Here is a 21,468-nt window from a genome sequence, read left to right as displayed (position 1 = left end):
TGGAAGTGACATACCTACAAAAAAAGTGTGGCCGGCGCCATATTGAATGGAACAAAACATGGCGGTGTTTAGTGCCGAGAATATATCGATAAACATTAATATGTTTATCGATATAAAAATAATCTATAATATAAAAATGAATCGCAAATTGTGTTGGTAAGCGCATAACTCGAGAACAACTGAACCGATTTCGTTAATTCTTTTTTTATTACATTTCTTGAAGTACGAGGATGGTTCTTATGGAGAGAAAACGTAAAAATGTACCACGGGCGAAGCCGGGGCGGACCGCTAGTATTTATATATACATATTTTTTGAAGTTATACTTCTTTTGGCGCGATGGAGAAAAATAATGAGAATGAAGTATGACGATGAGTGCTCGTGACGGTAACACCTAAACAGGGTTACTTGTAAAACACCAGCAACCTCGCAGGACAAGATAGCTAACCCTGTATAATTTAATAAATCCAGTTCAATTTTGACTTGGATATAAGGATTACGGTAGACTTACAATTTGGCATTTAAGTTATCTGCTAAATTGACCAACTGGTTTATTGGATATTTTGTTTTGTTTGACTGGTGTTTTTGAAATCAGATATTATTGGAATGTAGTATTAACGGAAGCATGCCAGTAAAGAGCAAATGTGGTACAGGAATGCGGTATAAAATCTGTTGTATGCATTTTGCTGCTATGGTATTACAGCCATGCGGGATGGCGCATGCTCCGGAAAAACAGAATAATTTAGTATTCGATTGTTTTATTAAATTACTAGCGGTCCCGGTGAACTTCGTACCACCCAGTCATTGAATGTGCTGTTTGTTACCTTTTAGCTGAACTAATTTCAGTTTTGAGGAATGTAATATAATGATACAAAATAAATACTAATATAGGTATATAATAGTTTTTTATTACGATGAACAACACAATATACAGTAGGTAATAGAAAAAAAAAAAAACAATAATTACTTAATAACAGAGAAAATTATAGAACTAAACTATTTCGTGCAGCCTGTGATGCACTCGGATTCACTCTGTTCATTTTTGAGTTCGGGATTTGAGGCTCAACCGGTACCTGGAAATGAAATGTCACAGTTTACATTAACTAACATTGTTCACTTTACATTTTAACTAACATGCAATACATTTTAATTAAAAGGGCAATGCTGACGCGACGGTTTGAAATTAATATTAACATTAGGGCTTGCAATAGCGGAATTTAAATTTATATTTTTGGTTTTATTTTATGGCATTCAAATGCTTTATAAATATAAATTTATAAAGAATAGAAAAATAAATTAAAACACCCCATGTATTTAAAGTAAATTTCACTTTCCCTCAGTCAATAACATTTCAACAACCAAATATCACCCAAGTTTGTACTCAAAAAATCATATAAAACCATCTCAGTTTGTTCACAGGCCCTCTTCAAAATAGGAGAAACGTTAGAATATAAATGACAGCCCTAAATCTAAATAAAAAGACCAAAAGTAAATTGGAAGACATCACGTGTCTACAGATAAAAACCTCACCCTGTGTGAATGCAGCGGCAAACATACTGGTATAGCATCATCGTGCAGACTAATCACATCCATTGTTCTATTGAAAGCACTTTCGGGGAAATGTAGGGAACATACTATGATATATCCTTTACATTTGGCTTGATATTTTCAGTTTCAATTGCTTCTAACCATTTTCCTTTTCTATTTTCACTTCTTGGTAACCTATAAAAAATGAATTTTTAGGTTATTATAATTTTAGTCCTGACCTGACTTATTTATAAATACATTTTTAAAGTACTATAAAAGCGACTAATCTTACTTAAGTTAAAATTCATATTAGGTAAATTTAAGTGTTTTATTTTTCCTTGCTCCTTGCTCTTGGCAAAATTAATTTGTTAATTTGGAAGTGTATTCACCAAAGCAACTATTCTTAAGATTAATGACACAGCCTTGGGAGACGCACGTCTTCATCGAACATTTTGCTAATGTCGATATTATAAGCCATCACTAGCACCCAAATTCATTATTTTACTAGAACGAAAATATACAAAATAAAGCTATATTTGGTAACAATTTTGCACTGAACATAGTCTGTGAATACTCCTCAATTCAATATACATGAAAATAACTAAATCAGCAAAGAAATAACTAATATTTCAGTCAAAACGTATACATACCGGTGCAAAGACAAACTTTTCTGGTTTTCATTCTTTCCGGAGCCACATCCCACAATACTGCGCTTTGGCATTATGCCACTATTTGTTCTTGACCACTCTATATGTTTTAGACACAAATGTTTGTCACAATCACAAAAATATTCAATATTTTTCAATGTTTACTACGGAGCAATGACAGAACATGTACATCGTAATAACGAGAACATAAAATGGCGACCGGCCACAGTAGGTATTTGAGCTAACTTCAAATGTCAAGCGGTATAGAATTAGCACTGACTGACGTATAGCCATATTTTTTCACATATCAGAATATTCATTAGTTAGAAAGAGACAGTATTAGTTTTATTATTTCGGTATCGAAATGCATGATATTTGTATAATCAGTTGTTTGTATAGAACAATATGCCCTGTCCATAGGATTCCTTAGTCATTGCGAACAACAAAATTCATGACAAAAATTGACAGATCACAGAAGACACGATAGGAGCACAGAGTGTACTATGAAAAATCTTGTGAAAAATAGTAATAGATCCATAGACTATGCCTATATGATAGACATTGAGTTAAGAGCTACGAAACAAGTCCCGCAGAGCAGATAGAAAATCTCAGCATCACGAACAATCGGGATATTGTTAATATCGCATAATGTTAATATCAAGAAGCTTACATCTATACACTGGAGATTTCGGTATGAACATTGACGTGTAACAAGAAAATATTGCCCAGTTGTTGTTTTTTATCACTTTCACACCTAACTTGGTATTGCCACTGTTATAGTAGAGCCATTTTAATAGGCAACATTTGACAGTTCAACAAAATTCAACAACGTAACCTAGTAACGACGACATAGAATAACATGATATTTCGTTTTGTTAGAACTGCACATTTGCTTAACTTTTTTCAATTATGATTACATATTTATAATAATAATCACCGATACAAGCAATTTTAAGATTTCATTTTATTGATAAACCATACTAAACATAATAAACAATTTCTGAATTGAAGAACTGACGTCGCTACAATTTTGTGTCAATAAACCTTTTTTCTTTTTAAATACCAGAGACGTTCCTCTGAAAATCGAAATCTAACATCTAGAATCGAATGCATTGATTACTTGTGAATAAAAATCATCATAAATTAATAAATTCGATTGACAAATGTTTCAAATCCGTATCGATTAATTCACTTTAATCGATGTTTTTAAGCAGGTTACCTCTCTTCGAAGATAAAATTGATAGACGTCAAATGTTGCCTATTAAATTGGCTCGACTATAATACGAAGTTTTCCCAAGGCTATGTATGCTGGAATATTCTGTGCAAAAGGTTAGTTTTTGTACTGTGTTTTTGTACATGAGTTTGTTTTCTAGGGTTTGATGATAAATTGAGTGATATGATGAGTTTGTTGATAAATTGCCAACAACGTCATTCAGAAGCATTGTTGGATGAGGCAATTATTATTTATGCTAAATAAAATAAGTATCTGCCTGTTGTGCTCTTTGTTACTTTATATTTTATGTATCCTTATTTGTACTTTTCTCTGTGGTGCACGATAAAGAATTTTTGTTTGTTTGTTTGTTTGTATCTGAACCAATAATTAAAATCGATACTCCCTGATTATGGGTAATCACCATAATAAAATTGTAGCAATTTTCACTTTGTCAATGTGGCATGTGATGTGTGTCAAAAAAATTGCGTCGCTTCGATTATTTAAGTTAATATTGTTGCTTATTTAATAAATACTTTCCGAATATAAAGAATGCATTGTATTGTGCAAAATTGCAGAAGTGTTTGGACACCAATTTCACAGGCAAGTGTATATTTACGTTATTTACAATATTCCTCAACACTCCTGCATTTACCTATTTAGAATCATTTCAATGGCAAAAATTGTAAAATTTTGCATCATTTTAGTAAGCATTTATGTTAAATTTGTTATTTTCCTAATAAGTACTTTTTCATTTTTCAACAAGTTTTCAATAAACACAAGTCAATAACTGCGTTAAAAACAACCGACTTCAAACTTGCACTTGCAACATTTACAAATACAGACAAAAATTCTCATAAAATAAAAACTACTGGGCCTATCCGAATAAAATTTTTATGGGACCAATTCGACACCATCCCGCATCGAACAAAAAAAGAATCACGTAAATCGGTTCAAAAACCTCGGAGTAATCGGTGTACATACATAAAAAAAAAACATACCACTCGAATTGATAACCTCCTCCTTTTTATGAAGTCGGTTAAAAATTAACAAGTAAAGTAACCATGATGACGAGTTTTTATGGATAGTGAAGAGAACACATTGTAATAACAATATTACGATGAAAATTTAGAACACCATTTTAAAGATTGTTACTAGTAATGAAACAACACACGACATCGGTATTGCACTCACATGTAGTTGTTCGTTTTTACATTGAAAGGGCATTGAAACTTTCTGGCATATCAAACCCGCCGCCATTTTGATTTTTTTTCGAAATCGCGGCGCACGATTAAAGTGGTATGTATGGATAGAGGATACATAGACAAACAAAAAATGTCTAATAACATAGTACCCTAAAGCGTCACATTACCGAGATATTTGGAGGTAAATATCAGTTTATTGGAAGAAAGTAGGTAGATTCATTACATAAAAATTAAAAACATACATACATTACATAAAAATGTAAGTAATGTAATGAATACCTACTTTCTTCCTGTAATAATAATAATCTACCTGGGAGTGATTATTTGGAGATAATATTATGCATATAGACACGTAATAAGTCTATTTTTAGTGTTTGTCGTACTCATAAGTGAATATTTACCTCCAAATATCTCGGTAATGTGACGCTTTAGGGTACTATGTTATGAGACATTTTTTGTTCGTCTATGTGTCCTCTATCCATACATACCACTTTAATCGTGCGCCGCGATTTTGAAAAAAAATAAAAATGGCGGCGGGTCGATATGCCAGCGTCCATACAAAAATTTTCAAACCCCTTTATACTTTTTTAACTTACCTCATATTTTTTTAGGTATTCCAGCTTTCCAAAAAGTAAAATAAAAAGAAATATATGTGCCCATCAAGGGTAAAATTACTGAGGATTACGACCCAGAAAAAAATACCTTTTGAAAAATAAACTTTGTAAAGTTAGCTGAAATTTGTGCAAGGCTGTTATAAACAGTTTTTCTTTGATGATTTTGGCTTGAAATTGACCCGTCGAAGCAACGCGTTTAAAAAGATCTGAGTAGCTTACAATTTGGTAAACAGCATCTGATGCAAAACACAACTTTCCTCTATTTACAAAGGATGTTAATGCTATATTATAATGGTTCATATCCAAGCTTTGTAGCCAAAAGTTATTTAAAACATCAATCAATCTATACCAATTAAAATTGTATGTACCTATAAAGTATGACCAGTATAGTATAATATAAATACTGTTTTTTAGTTGTTTGTTAAAAATATATGTCGTTATTATTTATAGACCATGATTTTTAGTTTTTTCTATTTCGAAAAATCCTGAATAAACAAACCAGCGTTGTCACTCCACAGAAAGAGACAAAAAACAACACTGACGTCATTGAATGTCATAGTTTCTTGTTACAAGTTAATGGTCATAGTGCAATCTCCAGTGTATTAGATGTAAGCTTCTTGGTTAATATCATAAATAATTAAGGGGATGTCTATCCAAAAAATAACGTATTATTATTATTGTTAATAGACTTAGATACACTATTAACAATAAAAGAATTTTGATAATAATCATTACTTTTTTTTACCAACCGTGCAGACAAACCATTATACACTATGAATTGACAATTTTCCCGATTTCTTTTTGACACATTTTGTGACACATTTGATTCATTGATTTGATGATTTCGCGAAAGGTCGTTCTCGAAAATGGCCGCATCGGGAGGTAATATAGAATGGTCTACCACTGTTAAACCGATTTTAACAGCGCTATATGGCCCGTTTTTCGACAAAAACGACGCTGTAGAAATTATACAAGCTATAATAAAAAGGTAAGATTATTCCTAAGCCTTAATTATTTGGCGATTGCGACGTACTAAAAAATCTGATGAATAACCCGTATTTATTTATTCATTGTTATCGTTAATCTAATTTGTAAAAACAAATATCAGCTGTGTTAGACTAACAAAGCATATATTTAGTCAAATTGACTATTTTAGTTATGATTGCCTTTGTTAAGGACTACACCCATCTTTTACCGTTTATTGATTTTACATCTTCCAATGAGATTTTAGTTCAGGTGATATATACCTATTAGATGTATGACCTAGGTGCAATTGAATGTCCTGCGTCTGCGTAAACTATGCAATCGATAACTGTTTCATGCAGTTCTTCATCCACCTACCTGCACTTATTGAAGTAAGACATTCATTTGCAGTGAGAACGAATTTCAAAACCATGAAGATACCTACGATTTATTCTACACATGCTTTGCGTGTCTCTCTGCTCACTTCATAAGCATCAATGCAAATAATTGTAAGTATTTCTATTAATTTAATTTTAATTTTTTAACCAATTTATTCAACCTTTGATGGTGAAGTACATCATCCTTTCATAGTATTATTTTAAATTTACACAATGTATAGGCGGGTTTGGCAAATAATTCACTTCCCTTTTATAAGTAATTTTGGGTCCAACAAATTAATGAGTAGTTTGTATAACAAATAACATCTGAATAAAAAATCAATTCCTAAAGTATTAAAAATTAAAATTATGTGAGCAAATTGAATGCCACTTCCCTATAGGCACCTAATGACTAGGTGAACTTTGAATTTTTCAAGTGGGTGTGGCATGCAAGGTCTGAAACCAAAGAAAATCAATAACCAGGTATTAGTAGGCCAATTTTGATGAAAACTATCACTGCTTCATAAAATATTTGAAAAATCAATACTCATTAGACCGACCCATTGATGTTGAAAAACATAAAAAATGGCCAAGTGCAAGTTGGCCCACTTGAGAGAAGCAATATCAAGTGTTAGGTTAACCAATTTCAGATCTTGGCGCCCCCCAAAATTTGTCGCCCTGTGCCATTGCCCCCTCAAGCCCCCCCTAACGCCGGCACTGGTTGGACTGGTTCCTTACAAACATGCTTTTTACTATATTTTGTAATTTTAAATTCTTTATCTTGGTATTTTTTGTTCTTTATCTTTGCTATAAAACAATGCACTAGCAATTTTTTGAGCTTCTGTGTTCTTGGTAAGTAGTGGTATCAATGCGAATGTCAAAAAACAGCTTTATCATTTCTACTAAAATTTTTGTCAAAATGATAAATTTTAATTAAAAATTTCCAGTCTTAAATCCATACTGCACCCACAATAAAATAAAAAAACCATACAGATTTAATTTGGTTATTTGTAAAGGTTTAGAAATTGACCAAAAATTATTTACATTCTTGGTTATATTGTACATCATTATTGGAAGATATTGATGAGAGAATATAATTGTTGAAAATGTTTGATAACAAAATATAATATTGCATAGCAAATTATGATGTTTTTAGCGACATGCATACTATATAAAATAAATAAGAAGTTTTAATTTGAAATGTTTTCTTTTTTCTTTTTCTGCCTATGAAATTTCAAAATTCGGATTTAAAATTTATAGGATTGCATTGTTTTATCGATGAGTTAAAAGATAAAGAATATTTTTTTCTAAATCAATGACTGATTCCTATTTATTTTTCAAAAACCTAATGATACAATTGTATTTTCATAAAAATGTACTTCATGACTACATTCTGCGTTTCGATATTCCTCAAAGTCATGAATTTCGCCTACTACGCCCATTTGAAAATTCTGTTAAGTGTGAGTTGGACTCCTCTAATAGCCCAATTTATTTATTTATTTATTTATTTATTTATTTATTTATTTATAACACTTCATTGTACAAAAGAGTATAAGAAATGTGGTACAAATTAATGAAGTACAAAAATTTTGCACAATAGGCGGCCTTATTGCTACACAGCAATCTCTGCAATTTAATTAGTTCATAGGGCCCGCAAGCCAGGTACTATACTCTATTACTATACTCTTTTAGCTCTGTGCACTCTCGCTTGAAACTGAATTGATGTGTGATGAATGCCCCGCCTGCTGTACATCGACTCATTTATTTCATTGGCGATATCACGATCGATATAACAAGCGGGGGAGACGATCCCTGCAGACGGTATAAAGCTCCGATCTCACTATGCGTAACTGCGAGATACGACATGGCACGACACATTTACCCATTGATCAAATTCGGCCGCAGCCAGCGCGCAGTTTCTGTTTCGCGTCGTGCGATATACCTCATACAATTTCATATAAAGAATATATTGCTGTGTCGTGTCGCGTCGCTATGCGGCGTGCGGTCGGACCTTTACGAACACACGTATCGACTTGTAGGTTTTATTAGTTGTTATCTCGCCTGCGGGGACTCTCCGCATGCTGTATGTGTATACTGAACGAGTTATCGATCATTGACATTGCGCCATGAGGGTTCTGTACCAATAAGCTACTTTCTGTTCATTATAATATTATTATGACCCCTTTTAATTCCAATATTATGGTTTAAATAAGTAAATTTTCGATCATTTGACATAGATTGTAATCAATAATGAACAAAACCTTCTATAAAATCATCAATCAATCAATCAATAAATATTTGTTTTCGTGTATTTCATACTTTAATCAGTAATAGGGTTCCATTTTAACTTTTCGGTACAGGAAACCCTAAAATTTATTTAAATATGCATAATATGGTAATTTAAATTAATTTTACATGCCATAAAGTCTTGTATTATATAATAAACACTGCAGTATGCAAGCAAGTTTTATTTTTTCAATAGTATGTTCAAATACTTGCTGTTCTCAATGTTACATTCCAAATGCCTATATGTACTTTGAACCAAACTCAAATAAATAATCATTTGCCAAATCTGGTTATAAATTTATATGCATTTAATGGAGAGATTAAATTCTAAAACAAAATATTTACGCAGTACCTGCTGACCAGCTCAGCACTGCACAAGATGCATTCAGGATTATACTGCAGCAAATACTCAAAAAGTTATCTGAAGCCGGACTGAGTCAGGATGACACGTCAAATACGGCTGCTCCTAATGTATCCGTGAAACAGGTAAAGATTATAATTATAATACATAATATGTTGTATGTAGAAAGTTTTTAAGGCCTTTTAGTATGATTTGAATATTCACACATTTTTATCTAATGCTTATAGTTTAGGGTAAATAGTGGTTTACATTATTTTAAATCCTTTAAAATATCTTCAATTCCCTTTGCAGCTCCTTCTACCAATTGTTGGATTATGTGGGATCGATGGAGGTGGATACCCACCATCAGACCTTGTTATTTTGACATCTTTGCTTAAAAATGCAAAGTTACCAGCTCATGTAAATGTAACAGGTAACATGCTATAATTTTTTTATATGGAATTATTGGACTTATGTTGGTGATTCTGATATTTCTTGGTTATTCTATTTAATAACTTTATTTTAATTAACTGGGTTTTTAGTGACGAGTCTAATTTAAACTTATATGTATTATATTTAAATTTTTTGTACATATTAGAAAACCAAACGACAAAATCGTCAGTAATTCCAAGCCCAATTACGTCGCTCGCATCTCAAACGTCGTCATCTGAGAAACAACAGCCGACTACGGCGCAGCGCCGCTCAGATGCATTATTGGAACAATTGACTATACCGTTGAGAAGCCAAATGTCGTCCATGACGTCACCGGCTCAGCCTGTAGGTGCAATGACTCCCGGAAGTAAGGACAGTGTGGAGAGCGCTAAGGATGGAAGTTCCCAACAGGCCGTGATTGATATGAAGGTATTTATTTGATTGATGTGGCAGGAAAAGTTATTTTTTTTTGTCTTATTTTTTTTATTTTTTTTTTTTTACTTATTGCGATTAAATCGCCTTATTAAGATGAATGTCTTAGATAATATAATTTTCTTTAATACATAATCAAGAATTGATTAACTAAATCCATAAATATTTGTACGAATATGAATAAGTATAAATATGATTGCCCCTTGCAGAAGTGGGTTGCATCTACGTGTGCATCACTACTAATGGAGCTGAGAGCAGGCTCAGTGGTGCTCAAAGTTTGCTCGTCCCTGCCTTGCCTACAGCGTTACTTGAATAGATGGCAAACAGCAAAAGAATCTAACCTAGCACCACAGTTTAACTCTGATGCCTCACTGTGAGTTTGTAATACTTTCGATTTTATGTTAAGTTTTTTTTGTTTATTTTTAGTTTTTTATTATTTTCGTATCCTGATACATATGCATGTAAATAGTTGTATATATTGTTCAAATTAAACCTTATTAACTTATAGATATTGTGAGAATTTATGCAATACTTGTCTTTCAGTCTCCATTTTCTGGTTAACGAAGTGCATGTCTGCCGGCTTGCGTTGTCTTTGCCGTGTTTAGAACCGTTTACGTCAGATCGTATTGCTACGCTCAGTGATGTCAGCACAGCTTGGTTGTTGTGTGCTACGGCACAGGTATGTTTGATGACAATTTTATTTCAATTATATGGTTAAAAAAATATATTGATTGTAGTAAATTTATGTGCATTAACATAATTTAATAGCTTTTTCAGTATCTCAGTTGAAGTTTTTATAAGTAATATTAAACTACTACTTTTCTTTTTATTTCACTAGGCAACCCTACATCAAAAAGACGAGGAAAGTGAACAGCAAACGGCAACGTTAGTCGAGAGTGCACTCAGCTTGTACAACACTGTTGGGGAAACTTTTAAACAATCAACTCGTGCAGGAGGATATGTAAGTTTAAAATAAAAATAGACATTTAACAGAAATTGATTTTAATGTGACAATTGTGGGTATATTTTCCTGCCCAAGAACTGTCCGCTGTAAAACTCTGCCTACGCATCTATTAGGTAGAGTTTTCTAACGAGATTATACAATAGACTTTAAACATTACTGACAAGAAATAGTGTTAATTTAAATGTTTTATACAACGCCGCATGCTTCTTTTTTCTAGGTATACCAAAACCATCTCATGATTGGTGCGTGGGTTCTAGTATGCGGTTTACACCACGCCCTAGGTGGCGCTCCAGGACCAACTCCGCCTGGCAAGAGCCCGGCCAAGACTGCTTCTAGACCTTACAACTTGACGAAAATGTTTGTATTCTTTTTAAATAAAATAAAGCTTTTAAATGCTTATGTAAAAAATAAAATCTAATAATCATCCCTTTTAATCAATTATCTTTTACATTACCTATATTGAGAATAGTTATGTTAAAAAGAAAAAATAATATTTTTATTGTAGAAAATAATTTTGAATTAATCTATCATAAAATTTATTTTCTGTATTGTTCATATGTATACAATATACATACTTTAATAAATGTGAAATTGTATTCATTTATTACTCCCAAAATAAAAATCTAACCCAATCAAAAACCTCTACGTACAGGCAACAAGGGCTCGGCGTAGTCTGGGTGGCATTGGGAGGGCGGTGCCTCGCGTGGGCGGGTGCTCTACTCGCAGACGCGCGGCTCGAAGCCCTAAGCGCGCCCTCGGACTCCGCCCCCGCGCCTGCGCCACTCGACATACTGAGTCACCATACCGCGCACCATAGAGAGTTGAGGATAGCCTCTGCAGCTCCGTTGCACCAGGTGACCTTTATGTGATAAGATTGGGTCTTAAAACTGTATAAACTATAAACATATGTACTAGTTTGTGTGTGATGGTATATGAAAAAAAATATTAGGAAAAAGAGATAACTAATTGTAACTATTATAAATCAATTAATATTTTAAGTTTTTATCCAGATGATTAGCTTTTATTTATTACGTCAATTTAATTATAGTATTATGTACTTAAATATTCTGATATGAAAAATACTCAATAAAATTAATTAGTGTTTTTGTGTTTTTTGTTTGTTTTATTGCTTGAAAATCTTTAATAAGTATACAATATGTTTTCTTAATAAGCACTGTCACATAAAAATAAACGAGAAGACCACACCAGAAATGAGAAGAATTGAAACTTATGAAGAAAATTCTGCTCAAATCGTCGGTATGCTATAAGTGCAGTCCTCACGCACGCCAGGTTTCCACGTATGATGGATTCACTCTTACATGGAATCCTGGCAAGCGTGATGTTGTATACGATCAACAAGATGGCGGTAAATCTTCAGCAGTTATAAGAGTGACTTTTATATTTCTCATAACTAAATAATAAATATAATTAAAATATATCCTGTCTTTTCCTTTAGTGAAAGTGTCAATTATTTTTTTATAAGAAAAAAGTATAAATTTATAAAGAATAGAAAAAATTCGATCACGAGGCGGGACTCAAACCCGCATCCATCGCGCCATTCCGGGGCGGATGCCTCACCAACTCAGCCACTCGTGACCCGCCCGAGCGATCGAATTTATTCTATGAGGTGGTGAGGCATCCGCCCCGAAATGGCGGGATGGATGCGGGTTCGAGTCCCGCCTCGTGATGGTGAGGCATCCGCCCCGGAATGGCGCGATGGATGCGGGTTCGAGTCCCGCCTCGTGATCCAATTTTTTCTATTCTTTATAAATTTATATTTATAAAGCATTTGAATGCCATAAAACCAAAAATATAAATTCAAGAAAAAAGTAGTTTTTTAATTTGATATGCATTTGAGTATATGTTACAAAAAGTTATTATTTTATAAATAGGTGTTTTTAACGCCCTATATTTGTTCCCCTCTTCCATACATCCTAATTTAATCCCCATTCCAACCTCGTATTATAGTTACTAGTCGCGCTCGGGGTGGTCTGCTACCGCAAAGCGACGAACCTGAAGCGCGCGGTGGTGCAAAAGAACCAGGACGCCGACCCTGACCGATCGGACTCCACCGTCTACTTCCAGGACATGATCCTATGCTCTGAGGATTCGGAGACTGATGATGGTGGGTTCTAGTTTAAATGCTTAACTTTATCAATTAATTTCCTATATCAATTTGTATTTGAAGCAGGTTTACTGTGTCATTTATTTATTATCTCCTGAAATAAACATTTTCAATTTTTAGTTAAAGCATTTTTTTTCCACTTGTTTCGCAGACATAGTTTAAATTACCATTATGAAATATTCCATTCTTCGTTCGTTCAAATTTTAAAACAACAATAAGGTATTAAAAACTTAAAAAAAATAATAATTTTGTATCAAATCAACTAAAAATGATTTATTTTAGAAGACAGCGAACCACTGTTGGGCTTATGGTTTGAATCAACATTGGTGGCGCCAGACGCTAACGACAACGGCTTCACTCGTTTGGGAGCGGCCGAAATTAGCGAAAAACCAGACAATACAAGATCACAACAGGGCATTGTGCCTGACAAAGCGGAACCGTATTCTGTAAGTTTAAGATCTAATAAGTTTTCACTCATTTATTACATACCTATAAGTGATATGTTTTTATTCAATGCAGTTTCCTTTGATGTTTCTTTTTGTTTATAGTCAACCATAGTAATTTTCAATCATTTAAGTTCATAAATAGGTTCAGACTTAATTCGTGTATTTTTAACATCAATTTTATCACTATACATAATATAAAACAAAGTCGCTTTCTCCTTCCCTATATCCCTATGTATGCGTAAATCTATAAAACTAAGCAACGGATATTGGCATTTTTTTAAATAGAGAGAGAGAGTGATTCAAGAGGAAGGTTTTAGTATATAATTTATTAGGTTTTAGACAAAGCGGGCAAAGCGGCGGACGAAAATAACTAAAAAGGCATAGAAAGCCGAGCTTTTCGAGCTTCAAATTAAAAACATTATTTCATGCATAAAGCTACTTTGTCGTAGCTATCCCCTTAGAAGGATTTTGATAAAATTCCACCACCAAAGGGACAAAATAAAAACTATACCTATAACAGTACTTCTTAAGGCTCACTGACCTTAACGATTCCGTCACTGAATTTGAATTTGTTTTTGAGCCCCTCCTATAAAGACATCGCCGTTGAAGTAAAAGTGACCAAAGATTAAGGATGTGTAAAATGTATCGTATTGTCTCGTAGTATCGTTAGTGGTATCTACCTAAATTATGCTTTCTCTGAGAGGCAGTAACATATAACATAAATTAATAGTAAATACTGTATAAGTTCTCAGAGCGGGGAACGGTTAAGAAAACACTGCTTTAGACATTTATCTTATTTAATACGGATTCTACTATATTCTGGAGACCTGATGATGACCAGGGTGGAGACTGGAGAACGATACGCCTACAGAGACATAAAAGATGGCGTATATTATTTGACGTTATTCTATGTATAGGTCTACCAGAATCTGATGGCATATTTATAATTAAGAAATAAAAGATTTTCATATGGCAATGTTATTTGACAACTATCAAATTGGTTGTCAAATTATTTGTCTTCTTTGGAATTAATCAATAATTTTTAGGATTTTGTCTAAAAAATCTTCGAAAATGTCGAAAAAGCCGCTGCGATCACAAGCAAGAGATGTTATTTATAATGTGTATGGAAAAACATTCGATGAAGAAGGGTCAAACACATCACAATTTTCAATTTTGAATATTTTATTAGTAAATTGGACTTACCCGTTTTGATACTTAAAATTAAAAATATTATAAGTAGGTAACTATAATATTGTTTGTTGATTACAACATAATTTTATGAAAACTTATTACAAGAGTTTCCAATACGGCTATTCGTCAAGTCCAAGCTGTCCAAGTCAATTTGATATTGTGTTTATCTGTTAATACTTACGAAAATAAACAAAGTTTTTATTTATTTTATAAAAAAATTATTAGCATTATCTAGTTTTGATCTGCATTATCATTACATCCATATTTTTACATGACATAATGATAATGAATATACAAATATAGGTATGTGTAAATAATATGTAATATGTATTACATAGATAAAAGTAATATGTATATTAAACATGTAAGTATGTACCTACATAATATTAAGTGGATATCTCATTATTAAGTACAGTATTGTGCACTTATGTAATGTGACTAATGATGTTGAGGACAAAATAAAAAATAAGCAGTATCAAGATCGTTCAGTCCATTTTCCCTAGGGTTGCACACTCAAAATTTTGATTTCCCTAATTGCCATCAGATTCTGGTTTACCTATAACGGCCTCTACCATGTCAAGGGGTATCTAATGATAATGATGAACAGGCAAATGTATTTAGCGTTCTATGTATATCTCGTAGTAGGAATATTATAATTAATTATTATTAATTTATTATTATTATATTTAGGGCAACCGACAAGAAACCTCCTTTTTTTCAATTTGATGGGTATTTTTTCAAGTGGTTAATTTTTTATATATTTTTAATTAATTATTTTTTATCGTCTTTGGAATGATGACGAAAACAAAAATTGTGTTTCGCTTTTTGAACATTAAATTATATCCATTTAAGAGTATGTTGCCTATTTTACGGCTAGGTATAGCAGGTTCAAATTAAAAATATTGCAACGTGTTTTAAACTGATTATTTCTTTCTATTTAATAAACTATCTTTTGCACGCCTCATAAGCGAAGCGTTGAGGTGGGTACTACTGTCACTTCGCGCAAAACATCTGATTTTTCAAACTTAAAATGTCTTTATGAATCATACATTGCACTTGTAAGATAATACCACAGAACAGTAAGAACATAATAGAAGTGCTATAATGTCATAATTAGTATGAAAACCAGTGTCGCCAAACCCACACATTTAAACCGATAGTTATACAGTACACTACAAGTAAACTATGCCTTTGATTGGACAGCTTAATTTGAGTAAAAACTGACTTAGGTTATAAATTCAGCATTTCAATATGTACCCTAACGAACCAAGTTACGGTTTATTTTAGTATAACATCCCTAGGTATATTAGCTGTTTTGTTTCTCTTTGCTCAGAAATTCCAAATTCGAAAACATTCAGCTATTCCACAACAGATGGCGTTGGTTTTCAATACATATAACTTTGAACCTCTACACATAAAGATAAGGTTGAAATTTGTGTCACTCTAAATTAATGACATTAACTTGACATTAACCTGATGCTATGCTCTAAGGGATGTCAGCCTTGTTATCGATAATTCACAAATAAATATATTTTTGTGCATTTTTTTTTCTTTCTATTATATGAGTATAGGATAATGTGTCACATTTTGGAGTATGTTTATTACTACTAAGTACGTCTTTTCATATTATTATATTTAAATAAAAAACGGAATAGAATAGTATAAATCTATATTTACAAAAGAAACAGAAAATATGCATTATTTTAAATCTTGGAACTGCCGTAGGTTTTATGTATCGGTGGCCTTTGTTAGACTGCTTATTGCTGTTCGGCATCCAGTTAACTCGTCACGTTGCATTTATTATCCATTTCTCTTTTAAATTAGGCTCTTTCGAAAATCTATAAATAAATAGGACAAATGAAAGCTAAGGAAAAATAGAATAAAATTTAATATTTATAATGTTTGTCTTTTCTAAAGTATCGATACTGTCGATATGCGCCACATGCATCACTAATCCGACATTCGTTTGTTTATTGCAATAATATTCCAGAAAGTCTTGTTTGCTGTTCAATCTATATTAGTACTTATTTCTTATGGCTTAAGGTTCATTTTGACTTAATATTTTTATAAATTTTTGACAAATTACGACAAGCGAAGTTGTAACATAAAATATATTTAAAATAAATTAAAATAAGACTTACCGATGGTATGAAATGCCTCGATTGCTGATATTATTTCGTCTGCTATCATTTTTCCACTCTAATACCGAACAACACGCTCTAAATAATGAATAAATATGGAAATAAGGTTTGACAGCTGACAACCGACTCGAATATTTTTCTGCGCACAACTGAGAGCGAGTTAGGTGATCTTACCTTACTAGTGACACGTGGGCCACGCCCACATCGCACTTCTATTATGTTCTTACTGTTCTGTGGATAATACATACACACACATATTAAGAAAAAACACTATTTTTAACATTCATGATATTTTTGATGTCATTTTTGTTATTTAAACTAGTTAAAAAACAGTTTAAAAAAGTTCTGTCTTGGACGTCCGTGTGTCTGTATGTGCGGAGGATTTTCTTGTTAACACGATAGCGACCGAAATACTTTACTAATCGAGTCTTTTTTTTTTCTCTTACGCTTGAGTATGCTCAGGAATAGAACCCTTTCATTTTTCAGGGTCTGATTCGATGTGGTTTAATTGTTATTAAATAAACAAAAAAAATATCGACTTTTTTTATATTTTTTATATTTATAGTGTACTCAAAATTCACCATTATAAACTCGATTCTTTATACTATAAGCCAAGGTTTAAAAAAATAAGTTGGTAGTCAGTCCCTTCAACCTGCGCAGTTTCACATCTAGGTGGGGCCACAAGAAAAATAGCTCAATTAATACGGTACCGCTTTCTTTACTTTTCCAACTGTTTTGAGACAGTACAAGAGCATTGGCACATGAGAACAAGTGTACTTATATTATATACACCTTTATAAATAATCAATTTTATTGTAAAGGATGAGATTATGAGGCGTGCACTTTTGGATTTTCCAAACTTTTTATTTCTTTATTTATTTCACTGCTAATATGCAATTTCACACGCAAACTTAAGGTCTAAAAAGTTGACATTGCAGGAGTGACGACTGACGACTGACGTATTATCGCTGATAAGTGTTTTGTAATGCGTTTCGTTTTATGTAATTTTAATTCGTAATTATTGTTAAAAATAAACATTATATATTATAAAATAAAAATGTTGAATTAGTCCTTCTTTTATGCTTTTCTAACATTTTAATCATATTTTTTTATAAATATCATATTCGCATCTTCCCTATTTCATTTTACGAAAGTAGGTTATTTTAAGCGTTTGAACGCGTCATCGTGTTCGACTACACGTCGTTCAAGTAGCTAAGTCGGGTCGGTAACGGCCGCGGCGCGGCGGACGGCTATGTATAGTTTGATCAATAAGTTTTGATCCTTTTTTATTTTTTGTGGCAATTCTATGAATACGTATTTAATTATTGCGTACTATTAATTTTTTGGGAATTTAGTGGAATGTTATTATAGGTAAACCAGAATCTGATGGCAATTAGGGAAATCAAAATTTTGAGTGTGCAACCCTAGGGAAAATGGACTGAACGATCTTGATACTGCTTATTTTTTATTTTGTCCTCAACATCATTAGTCACATTACATAAGTGCACAATACTGTACTTAATAATGAGATATCCACTTAATATTATGTAGGTACATACTTACATGTTTAATATACATATTACTTTTATCTATGTAATACATATTACATATTATTTACACATACCTATATTTGTATATTCATTATCATTATGTCATGTAAAAATATGTATGTAATGATAATGCAGATCAAAACTAGATAATGCTAATAATTTTTTTATAAAATAAATAAAAACTATGTTTATTTTCGTAAGTATTAACAGATACACACAATATCAAATTGAATTGGACAGCTTGGACTTGACGAATAGCCGTATTGGAAACTCTTGTAATAAGTTTTCATAAAATTGTGTTGTAATCAACAAACAATATTATAGTTACCTACTTATAATATTTTTAATTTTAAGTATCAAAACGGGTAAGTCCAATTTACCAATAAAATATTCAAAATTGAAAATTGTGATGTGTTTGACCCTTCTTCATCGAATGTTTTTCCATACACATTATAAATAACATCTCTTGCTTGTGATCGCAGCGGCTATTTCGACATTTTCGAAGATTTTTTAGACAAAATCCTAAAAATTATTCAATATTTCCGAAGAAGACAAATAATTTGACAACCAATTTGATAGTTGTCAAATAACATTGCCATATGAAAATCTTTTATTTCTTAATTATAAATATGCCATCAGATTCTGGCAGACCTATAAATGTGAAACATTAGGGAGAAAATTACATAAATGAAAATAAAAGTAAAAAAAAGCAAGACAAAGTACTTTGCGTCAAATTTAGCTAGTCGCCCATGTACCAGTATTTTTTATTCTCTTTATTGTCCACGGTTGAATATGTTACGTTACATGTATCATAATAGTCTGTAAAATAAAAATACATATTAGGTCCATATATTTGCAAAACACAAAATTTTCTTTAAATATCAAAAACTTCAAATTATAAATACCCTAATAGAAAAAAATAACATTAATTATTATATATAGTTAAATAATGACATAAAAATTAATATTGTACCAAAAACAATACTAACAAGATCAAAAAGTATCGGTCGCGCTATAATTCCGCCTGTGAAGCGTGACGTCTTTCCATACTATACAAGGTCAGCACGCAACGCAACGGTGTGAAACTAATCACGTACAGATTAGAAATAACTTTTTACAATCTATACAATAGCATTACGCAAATACCCGAGTATACTTTGTAGTGAAGCGATCAATAACGTACAGTGCCAGTACGCATGCGGACTAGTCGTGTATGTTTCGGAGTAAGCGCGCTAAATTGACGATTACAATTTATACGTGAGCAGTTCGTGCGCGCCATTTTGGATGTATTTAGTATTTACCTTTCTGTATATTTCATGACATTTGCGTTTAACCTAGGTAATCATCATTTCGCGCGTTCCATTGTTGTGATAAACGATTTTTTGTTGTTTCTCCGAATAAATTAATAATTCGTTAAAGTTACATTTGAATTCTTGGTTAAAATATGAAAAATGGTTACCAAGGAGAGTTTAGAAGAGTTTTTACTAAATAAATGTGGCGAATACAAAGAAGAATTGTTTGAATATGAATCTCCAGAAAAGTTTAACGTGATTATCAAATGCAAGTTGGGAGAATGGAATGAAAACTACTCTGGATTTTGTAAGGAATTTATTGATAATTTTACTACTTTCTCAAACACGAATTGGATTGTACGTACAACATTCCCTCACTTGAAAAGACTTGCTTTTCGTAAAATATTTACATGCCAACACTCTTCTTTCAATAAAAGCAGTAGTACATCGCGACTCAACCGAACAAGATCGCATGGTTGTGATGCGACTATTGATATAAAATTCAAGAAAGTAAACCGTAACACCTGTCGATATGATGCTGATTTAAAAGATGGTTATACAGTGCTGCTCAAAATTAATTACTCCCACACTCATTTGATAAATGTAGTTGAAGCGTTCAGCTACTTGCGCTGCAATAAAGAAACTGCCGAATGTTTTCAAAAATATTTTGATTCCGGTATGAGTCCAGCAGCTGCAATCGCATTGCATGAAATGACTCTCATTGAAATGCATGGAAAGGAAAGTTCCCTTTACTTGGCAAATTCACAGATAAACCCAAGTGAAAGGCACGTTTATTATCTTTATAAAAAATGGCGTAAAGCTAATTTTGGTGATAGATCTGGCTTAAATATCGACGAAGAACTAGAAAAAAAACTTTCGGAATTGGAAACAAAAAACTTAATTGAGAGTAGTAAAATTCCAAAAGATTCCGATGCTGCCATAGACATGTCTAGAACAAATGAGTCATCTACCAATTTATTGTGCACTAATGATGATGACCCTGTTTTTACTACCACTTATAATGTAGCGCTGACTGAAATGAAAGAAAGATTCAACAACTTCACTGCTATTTTAGAAGCACATCCATCGGAATCAAATTTTAACGTCATTCATATTTTCAACAATTCTCTCGACAATTTCAATCAACAGACACAAAATTTTATTTTCAATAACTTTAAAAAAGGACTGACTCGCAAGAAACGTGTACATCCGACATCTGTATCAAGAGAAACCACAGCGAATAAAGGAAAAACAAATAGAATACAAGCAGGCTCACCATCGACATCCGCATCTACCGCGAAAAAAAAATTGAAAAAGGAACCACAACCTTTCGTTTAACGTCTCCCTTAATATTAATAATGCTCGTTGAAAATTACTTTTGTACTTAATAAATATATTTTGATTATAATTATGGCATTGTTATTTATTTACCTTAGTTTACCTATTAGTATTTTTATTCCGTATTTTAATGAATATAATATATAAAATTAGATATAACTGTTCAAGCGTAAGTGGGGTAGTATTAACGACGTATAGTAGTAACGACGACGCAAGCATCCGCGTTACAAAGTATACACGATCAGTACGCAATATTCGTGTATATTATGGTAATTGTGAATAGTGCGGTTATTATTTATAATTACCAGGAACTATACATAATTACCAGTGCCTTTGGTAAATGTTGTAAATAATGATAACATCGAAATCAAATGTTAATAAAATAAAAAC

General features: G+C 32.3%; 1 protein-coding gene and 1 long non-coding RNA gene across 13 annotated transcripts in view; one reads left to right on the top strand and one right to left on the bottom strand.

Annotated features, from left to right (window-relative positions):
* Positions 1–886: 886 nt before the first annotated feature.
* On the bottom strand, positions 887–2,235 carry LOC123702427. The gene is made up of 3 exons (XR_006752871.1): positions 2,176–2,235; positions 1,529–1,720; positions 887–1,071 (listed from the first exon to the last, which is right to left on the bottom strand). It is a non-coding gene; the product is annotated as an uncharacterized LOC123702427 (long non-coding RNA).
* Positions 2,236–6,037: 3,802 nt separating this feature from the next.
* Positions 6,038–21,468, top strand: part of LOC123704709 (E3 ubiquitin-protein ligase UBR4) — a 63,339-nt gene continuing 47,908 nt past the window's right edge. For 11 of the 12 annotated variants that reach the window (XM_045653236.1, XM_045653246.1, XM_045653190.1 and 8 more), the window contains exons 1-12: positions 6,038–6,189; positions 6,576–6,673; positions 9,177–9,313; positions 9,480–9,600; positions 9,766–10,028; positions 10,241–10,404; positions 10,575–10,710; positions 10,870–10,992; positions 11,213–11,352; positions 11,648–11,849; positions 12,964–13,120; positions 13,403–13,566. In XM_045653236.1, coding sequence (XP_045509192.1) covers positions 6,068–6,189; positions 6,576–6,673; positions 9,177–9,313; positions 9,480–9,600; positions 9,766–10,028; positions 10,241–10,404; positions 10,575–10,710; positions 10,870–10,992; positions 11,213–11,352; positions 11,648–11,849; positions 12,964–13,120; positions 13,403–13,566 — 1,827 coding nt within the window. In that variant the 5' untranslated portion in view covers positions 6,038–6,067. The remainder of the gene's footprint in view (positions 6,190–6,575; positions 6,674–9,176; positions 9,314–9,479; positions 9,601–9,765; positions 10,029–10,240; positions 10,405–10,574; positions 10,711–10,869; positions 10,993–11,212; positions 11,353–11,647; positions 11,850–12,963; positions 13,121–13,402; positions 13,567–21,468) is intronic. The other variant, XM_045653158.1, reaches the window with a different exon arrangement.

This window comes from Colias croceus, chromosome 2 (genome assembly GCF_905220415.1).
Source record: "Colias croceus chromosome 2, ilColCroc2.1".
Taxonomy (NCBI): domain Eukaryota; kingdom Metazoa; phylum Arthropoda; class Insecta; order Lepidoptera; family Pieridae; genus Colias; species Colias croceus.
Note: the sequence above shows the minus strand (reverse complement) of the source record. Positions and strands in the feature narration are given on the sequence as shown.